The sequence below is a fragment of the Oncorhynchus nerka genome, linkage group LG10, assembly GCF_034236695.1.
Source record: "Oncorhynchus nerka isolate Pitt River linkage group LG10, Oner_Uvic_2.0, whole genome shotgun sequence".
NCBI lineage: Eukaryota > Metazoa > Chordata > Actinopteri > Salmoniformes > Salmonidae > Oncorhynchus > Oncorhynchus nerka.
The window spans coordinates 52,578,348-52,587,541 of NC_088405.1; the positions used below are offsets into that span (position 1 = coordinate 52,578,348).

General features: G+C 43.1%; 1 protein-coding gene across 1 annotated transcript; it reads right to left on the reverse strand.

Moving 5' to 3' along the window:
- Positions 1 to 306: 306 nt before the first annotated feature.
- On the reverse strand, positions 307 to 8,787 carry wasf3a (WASP family member 3a). Its single transcript, XM_029670314.2, is given in 10 exon segments — positions 307 to 3,426; positions 3,529 to 3,580; positions 3,583 to 3,829; positions 3,968 to 4,207; positions 4,328 to 4,509; positions 4,669 to 4,786; positions 4,869 to 5,022; positions 5,211 to 5,345; positions 7,276 to 7,440; positions 8,696 to 8,787. Coding segments are annotated over 9 exon segments (1,419 nt in total). The 5' UTR covers positions 7,409 to 7,440; positions 8,696 to 8,787; the 3' UTR covers positions 307 to 3,268.
- Between the last annotated feature and the right edge of the window lie 407 nt (positions 8,788 to 9,194).

Genomic DNA, 9,194 nt, shown 5'->3' on the forward strand with positions numbered 1-9,194 from the left:
CGGTTTTGACCCCTGCCTGTTCTGGACTCTGTACCCTCCTGCCTTGACCATGAGCCTTTCTGCCACTCTGTACCTCCTGGACTATGCTCTGGTTTTGACATTTTTGCCTGTCCACGACATTCTCTTGCCTACTCCTTTTGGATGAATAAACATTAAGAATCCAACCATCTGCCTCCTGTGTCTGGGTCTCGCCTTGTGTCATGATAATATGGGGCAAATACTGAAACAATAGCTTTCAACACAAGGCTATTTTCTTTAAAACAGAAAGGTGTTTGACGCTTTGAGTAATTACTTTTGTCCTTTGGAAGGCGTTTTATTCATCAGATAAGCTTTTTATTCAGTGGGGTGGTAAAGGCCATGTGGTTTGGGAGACCTAGTTCCCCACCGATCATTAAGGAACAGATGCCATGATGGAAAACTTGTGACAGACAAGTCAAACATGAGCGTGACATGTGTTAAACAGGCGCATCCACATAACGCTGAGGTCTGACAAGATGATGGGCAGACTCAATCATTATTACTTTCCCTTAATTAAGCCTGTGATGAATATTCAGTACTGCTCTTTTTAAAAGACATGTCAGGATGCAAATGGTTTGAACAGATTTTCAGTGGTCAACACATCCAATGGTATGATAATCTGCATGCCATTGTCAAGTATTTATAAGCTTTTACTGAGATTTGATAATCGGCTTGATAGATATGAGAGGAAAGATCACGTAGACTAAGCATGGACCAAATGCATGCTAATTTTTAAATGAGGACTCAGTTCCCACAATGTGTTATCACAAGCTCTGAGCTGGGTAAGGATTACATGATACATCTAAATGTGGACCTGTATCACATTAAATGGATACTAAAATTAATTGAATCATTCATGAATTCTACACACTTTCAGAAAGTTCTCTTTCAGTCACTGGTACTTCTCACTTTCATAAACCCCAGCCCATCCCATCTTACAAAGGTGCCGAAGAGAGCGAGTAAGGCCTGGGGAGGGACATGCCAGGGAGGTGCCCCCCTCCCCCTTAATTACCCTCCAGAACCGTGCGGACCACAGGGGCTGGGTTAATCACTTTAGAGGCCCGGGGGAGAGATGGGAAGTAGACAGTAGCGTGACAGCCGGGGGAGCACTGGCACGACTAATCCCGTTAGACCAGGGAAAAAGGGGGACGCCATCGCTCCTACTAGGCTGAGAATGTTTTTTTTCCCAGGAATGAGTTCACCTGTATGGTAACACAGAAAAGTTGGCCTTTTGATGTCTATTAGAATTAGACAATTACACTTGGCACATAAATGTATTTTTTTAAAATCCTGGGCATCACTTATTGATGCTTGAAAAGAAATCGGCGACAGTGGCATTGCATGAGATCCTCTTTCATGCCATAGTAAAGCAGCCCTTTTAAACCCAGCCTCTCTAACAGTGAGAAGATGGGAAGGGCTGCTGTTAGAAGGATAGAGCTTACTTCATCTGCTATTGTAAGCGCACCCGAGTTCAACCTTAATGTAAACCTTTGCAGGCGGGATAAGAATGGGATGCTCTCTATAAAAATATAACCTGCTGGGTAATCTGGCAGATGGCCACAACAGTGGACACTAATAGAGGGGCTGGCCACTGCAGAGGTAACAGGGAACGTCCGATCACCAGCCACTCTCCGACCTGGGAGATTTGAAATCAAGATTCCTCACTCCCCTTAGCAACACTGGGAAACTGAGCAGTCAATCTGCATCCATCAAATTTCTACTTAATCTCACACTCCACTTCTCTCCATTTTGTATCTTTCTCTTTGTTGTGGGGATTAAGCTGAGTGGTAAAACAGTGATTTGATGATCTTTCCAAGGTTGTGTGCACCCCTTAAACCACAAACAAGCTGAGGCATTCTGGGAGTCACCCTCTCTGAAGACAGCGCTCGGGGAACTGTGTGAGACTTTTGATACAGATGAAGCTCTGGGGAATTTTATTCCATCTAGGGTCTGGTTTGCTCTGAACTGGTCTGGGAAAATATAAACTTGGTAAATAATGAATTATGCACCAGGTTTATAAGGCTCTTACTTTTTTGTGTAAAAGTACAGAGAGCTAACGTTGAATTACAGGTATGAATGTTTTTGTATAATAAACATTGGTTACCCAATGGTTGTCTTTTTCCATCATAATTTTTACCAAATTCAGTTATTCAATATCAGAATTGACTAAATATTAAATTCTTTGATGTTCTTACTGAATTTGAATCCATTCAGAGTTATCGGTTTTGTGGGTTGCAATAGCACAGAAATTGGGCTATTATGCAAACATATCAAATATCTACATTTGCCCTTGTCAACTATTGTTTTTCACTGCAAACAAACATTTATTCCCACTATTCCATTTGTACGAAAGATGGAATGGAATTCATGCACAGGTGTCACAGCAGTACATCTAGTCAAATGGGAGCCTGTCCATACAGTATATTAGAGACCTCATGCAGCATGAAGTCCTTGACTTGTTTGAAGTCTATTTAAGGTAATCTACTCACATTGTCACCCTGTCACTCTTCATTCAACATTTCAGCATGATGCAAACGTTTGCAGTTTGTTGATAGCTAGAAATCTAGAATTCATTTTTTATTATCAAATCTCAAAAATGAATCATTCAAATAGTGAGCATTAAACGAGAGCACAGTGCCACTCAGTGGTCAGCTTGCTGATCTGCATATCATATCAAATGTATTTCTGGAATACATGTGAAGAGACATGTTAATATTGACAAGCAATTCATAATTATTGTCACTGGTTGCATTTTAAACACAGTCGGGCTGGAACGTACCCGCTATGTCTGTTCAGAGCCAGTCTATGCTACAGAGAGATCCTCAAGCCTTTCTAATGGTTTCTAAATCCAGATCAAATCATAAATGAGGTTAGTGACATTGAGAATACAGTGTTGGTGATCTATGTCAGATGAAATGGTAACGTTGGTGTCTGATAAAGAGAGCTTAGACAGCTCTGTAGGGAAAAGGGAAATTCACTACTTGGTTATTTGGTCCGTGCACCTTTGAGTGATTTCAGCTGAATCTCAGTTCATCAGGACACTAATTTGCCTTCATTTCAAGTCCTGTCCACTCACCTACAGGACTTAGACTAAAATGCAAGTGGATTCTCAGCCTATACCCACTTAATGCATACTGAAAATATGACTCCCATAATTCATCTGTACTGCATCATCACCATTGTGGGATAGCTGGGCTGGAGGAGCGATGTGTCCATGGTGTGAGGTCACTGTAAAGGATTAGGGTCAGGGTCAGTCGGACCAGTCGTTCTCTTCCAGTTCGGAGTCGTCCTCCGAGTCGCTGTACTCCACTGCGATGCGACGGGACAGGATGGTGGCCACGTCGTTCCCCACAGGCTCCCGCTTAGCCTGCTGCTCCTGCTGCTCCTGCACCTTTTTCAACTGGATGCCTGAGGAACACAAACACACACAGTCTAAACTCATTTGCACTGTATAAAACAACTCTGCCATCTCCAGAAGAAGAGTAAACGTCTGAGTACAGCAAAACTCACCCATGCGAATAGCTGACAGAAGGTCACTTCGAGGCTGGGTGTCCTGTCTCTTCCGTCACCAAGTCCTGCCAGTTGGGGTGGGGCAGGGGGTACTGGTGGTGGAGGGGGACCTGGGGGAGGTGGAATCATACGAGGCCCTGGAGGAGGTAGGGGTGGGAGACCATAGCCTGTGGCCCCTGTCCTAGGTCCAGTAAGGGGGGTGGGGGATACCATGGGAGAGCCAAAGGCTGTCTGTGCGGATGGGATAAGAGGGGCTGGGGGAGGAGGTGGTGGTCCGGAACTGGCATAGTACTCCATTATACTGAGAGAGAGAAAGTCAGAGAAGGTTTTCAGTTTCTGAACACAGAATTTGAGCTAACAACATTGGTATTTACAAATCAGAGAGTTACTAATCTGCATTCCAGATTTCTTGTACTGAGAGTTGTTACAATAACAGTACCTGTAGTCCGCAGGTGGAAGCGTCATAGTGCCATTTATTCTCTCAGTGGAGCGATGCAGAGGTGGGGAGTGGTGTGTGCGGTTGAGAGTCCCTTCTCTGTAACTGACTCCGATGCTGTGGTACTCATGCTCTACAGACTCGTGAATGTCTGCAGGCGGGTAGGGGTGAGCCAGAGCATGGTTGGATGCAGAATGTGGAAGGCCTGGAGCAGTTGGGTAGTCTGGCAGGTCATGACCATATCTAAACAACAAAAAAGTCATTGTGATGAACTCTTTACACTAACACGAAAAGTTAATATGCCATCTGCAAAACAAATGGGGAAGGAAGCTGATTCAGACGACAATTGTCCTAATCACTGACCTGCTCTCTGGGGAGAGGGAGCCCTCAGACGACGCCCCCCGGTGGAGAGAGTGAGGGTGGCGGTGGTCTGGGCGGAGCTCTTTGTCGAACGCCATCATGTTCCACTCCTGACGGCGGTTTCTGGCTTTACGAACCTTCTTCACCTCGCGCTGAAGTGTGCCGTCAACACATCGCTTCTGCTCCTGAGAGAGGAAGAGAGAGAGAGAGGTCATTTTGCTGATACTGTAGGTGTGGAGTTATACAGGATATTGTATACACAAGTTCCTCAAAAGAAATTAGTCGTTATTAAGAAAGAAAAAAACATGAGGCTTTCTGAAAGGGTGACATTAAAAGGCTCTCACGCGTTGTCTTCTTCTCTCCTTCCTCTTGTCCTCCGTGTCCTGCAGCATCTTCTCCTTCCACAGGTCAAAGAAGTAGGATGGGTCAGTGTAGAACTTCATCCCATCGGTGTGGTCATCTCTGTGTCAAAAGAGAGACTAGTTAGCTATTGGTCACAACTGGAGGTTAATGCTCGTCTGGTGGTTGTATCTGTACAGTGTACCTGTAAGCAGAGAGAATGCTGAGAGAAGGAGGCTTGTCGCTGGTGTTGTACATGTCCTCCACAGGGTTGGACGTGCTGCTCTTGGACACCACCTGCTGGTCCTGGACTGTAGAGCTTTTAAATGCCTTGCGCATGTTGATGTCCTGCAGAGAGACTGGAAAGCATTAGAGTGAATGTGAGATTGATAGGAAGATGAGCAGGAATAAGAAGATGCTGAGATAGAAAATAATAAGTAGATTATGGGCCATGCAGAACCAAAGACAAGCAGGAGAACTAATGACTTAGTTGTCTTTCAACATTAGAGAGATTTTTTTTCTTCTTATTCCCTGACCCCAAACTGACCCTCCTCCACAGTGGAATCCAGCTGGATGACCTTGACAGCCAAGCGGTCGATGCGGTCTTGGAGACCGTTGGCACGCACATAAAATGTGTTCGCCTCACTAAAAAGCTCTCCAAAGACGTCCTCCGCATGTTTACCTGAGTTATGAAGAAAGAGAGGAGCCAAGGACAAATTCACTTTTTTTAACCAAATCTCTATTTTTGATGTAAGTGAAGTGTCCAGACACTATTTTTTTTACAATTTCACTTGGTTTTGAGAAACTTGCCCCACCACCAGTAGACTTCCTCATTGCCATTTCTGCAGTTTGGGGGCTACGGATAAACACTAACACAGGCTCCAAAAACACCCAAATTACATCCTTTTACAAATTGAAAAGCTCTCAGTATAGTCTTTAGATGTTGTACACATGAAAATGTGTAATTTGGAACTTCGTCCGCAACATTGTATTCCATTTTGTTGGACTCGAGCGATACTTTTCCATGTGCAACAGTGTGTAGTGCAGTTTCGCGGGGCCCGACAGGTCTATATATATTTTTTGTAGGATTATTTATTAACATTTGGTCATGTGGCAGAGAGCACAAATTGCTGTTTTATAGCTAATCTCATGCTATTTTACGCAGTTTGCCATCAAAATAGTGCAGTTTTAAAGCTAATTTCCTGTAGTAGTAATAATCATTCAAAAAAAGGAATGTCTCATGACATGTTCATATGCTATCTGGGGGGCCTAACCTCTGGGTTTTTAGGTTGGGCAGTGGTGTAAGTACTACTTAAGTCGTTTTTTGGGGTATCTGTACTTTAGTATTTATATTTTTGACAACTTTTACTTTACTACATTCCTATAGAAATAATGTACTTTTTACTCCATACGTTTTCCCTGACACCCAAAAGTACTCGTTACATTTTGAATGCCCCTTGGCCATCCCCCCCTACTGCTTCAGATCTGGAGGACTCACTAAACACAAATGTTTCATTTGTAAATGAGGTCTGAGTGTTGGAGTGTACCCATGGCCCTCCACAAATTTAAAAAAAAAAAACTTGTGCAGTCTGATTTGCTAAATTTGAAATTATTTACACTTTTACTTTTGATACTGCAGTATATTTAAAACCAAGTACTTTTAGTATGTTACTGGGTGACTTAACATTTTCTGTTAAAGGTATCTTTACTTTTACTGAAGTATGACAATTGGGTACTTTTTCCACCACTAAGGGTGGTTTCTCAAAACCAAGTGAAATCGCAAAAAAAAAGTGTCTGGACACTTTAATAAGATGCAATTTACATCTAAAAAAATATTGAGATTTGGTAAAAACATTTGAACATGTCCTTTAATACAGACATTCACCTGTATCCAAATGCTCAGACAAAGTCATTGGAGAGGTACATGTCGTAGTAAACAGAAAAGAGCAAAGAGATTTGTTGAGGTCAAGTTGAACAGACAGGAGTAACGTAGTGACGGAGATTTGCACATGTCTGATGGGCCGGGAAACCAACCAAATGATTGAGATTTGCACATTTCAAACACTTAGTGAAGAGCATGTGATTGTGAAATCTGTCTCCATACTCTTTCTCTACCTCCGTCCCTCCCTCACTTACTCTCTCCTTTATCTGTTTCTGTGACACTAAGCTCTACATTAAGCTCTAATCTCCAGTGACTTCATAAAACCCTACCCCACACAAACAAACACACACAAACAGCATGCAGACACACACACTGTAATGTGGGTATATATATATAGGACAGATGTCTGGTAAATTCTCCTACTCTAATTCTCTCTCTTACTCCCTCCCCACACTCAAACACACACGCATGCACACACAGACTTACACACACACACACACATCTGTCAATATCAAATGTATTTTACCAAATAGAATTGAATCAATAAAAACACTTAAATGTACTGACTTACTGCATCTGCCTAAACTGATCAGTTTTCCAGTGTAACACCGATGGATGAGGCAGTATAGGTCACTATTCTAGAGTATTCTGGCGTAAAGCTGGTTAAGTGATAGGTGACTGCTTAATGCATATGATGAGGGGTTGTGACTGTGTGGAAGGTATGTCTTACTTAGACTGCTGAGCTGGCGTATGATGGCAGAGAGGGTGTTGTTGGTGACACACTCCAGCTCACTGCCAATCCCCTCGGGCAGCCCCCCTCGACAGAGGTGCCGGGGCTCTATGTTCCTCTTGACCAGGGGCATGACCTCCCCTCACACCGCGCCACACACACCACCTGCTGGGACACACAGCCGCTGACAATGACAGCCACGTTCCGCACAGACAGACACAAACAATCAATTCAGACCAGATTAAATCATGAGGCAGAGACAATCGACCCAAACCTCTCCGGATTACATTACTAACCAAATCCCACTCGTCTTACGTAATGCCATCAGGACACGTACAGGTTTCATCAGGCCACAAACTACTCTTTACTTCACCCCACTGGCCTTTCATTTCATTAATGGAAAATTCGTTAGAGGCAATTCATTGTATTACTCAACACCCCTTCAATCAAGACTTGTTTCCAGACCTATAACTGCATGAAAAGAGTTGCAGATAGCATTCCATCACAAGAGAGTCCCACTGAGTGACTATAGGCTCAAACTATGCTTATTGTAAACAACCAGGAATCAAAACACATTTCTGGGCATTTCAAGATTGTGTTGTTCAACTGAGCTAAAGCCCACTATACCTCTGGGAGACGCAGGTTTTAGCATTCAGTCAAGCATACTCAAATCAAATGTATTTATATAGCCCTTCTTACATCAGCTGATATCTCAAAGTGCTGTACAGAACCCCAGCCTAAAACCCCAAAACAGCAAGCAATACTCAGGCAACTGTTTAATAATTATGCTATTATAAAATGATGATTTGGCTTATCTAAGGGAAGATATATGTGTTAGGTCTTATTTGACACAAGGACTATGCTAAATTTGAAAGTTCGGTGCCTTTCTGCAAATATTATGAATGGTGGCACATGCCATACAAGACTGGGATGAAGTTTAGCCATGTTAAAATCCCTAAACAATAGAACAAACAGAATGACATCGATTATCATGGCAAGCTTGAGCACACATATATTAACAAACCTTAAAGGGCAAAGCATCTAACAGCCTTGAGCAATAGATTCCGCACGCAATTGCAAGCAAGCATAGCAAGGTTGTCCCAACCAAAAGCTCTGTGGTGATTAGGAGAGACAATAAGTCTCAACTGTGCGAACAGTGAGGGCATTATTGATAGGCCTACTATGTTTCAAACCACTTTAGAGCGATGCCAGATCTTGATACATAGTAATAATGAAGTGCCTGCAACTCCATGTGGACCGGTTTATTATCAAAGAGCGGTGGTCTGTGACCCGTGACTGAGTGTTTTTAAATAGCATCATCCTAATTGTAGTATATATATACAATAGACGTAAACAGACATAACAAGGGAGGGAATACATAGGGATATGATGAACAACATGATAAAGACGGACCGCTCACCAAAAATGTCCTTTTAGGAGTATTCAGCTGCGGTCCACCGATCGAGTTGCCATCCTGTCCCCTCATCTCACCAGAGCCGGATTCTTTCTGTGAGGAGCAATCTCCTGCACAAATCAGCATCCAGGCTCGGAGATTTAATTAGTAGATTTATTTGTGTCGTCCAATCAGGTTCGCCAAAAACATCCATCAGGACAACCATTGGCAGTTTGACAGCACGACGAGTGAGTTATCGGGATAATGACGAAAACACAAGCCTACATTATTTCATAAATTGCATTATTAGGCGTATGAGTCTTTGGTTTAGCCCAGTTATTCTTAAATGTATAATAAACGCTGAAGAATGTGTCTGAATATATTACCACTTTCGGGCCGTCAATTAAGTTTCAGAAGAGAATGGATGCAGCCAAGGGGTGACAGCTCATGACCCCCAAGCCAACTGCGGGCATCGCAACCCCACGACGGTCACACCCCATTGTCAGACGACCTTTTTTCTCACTTG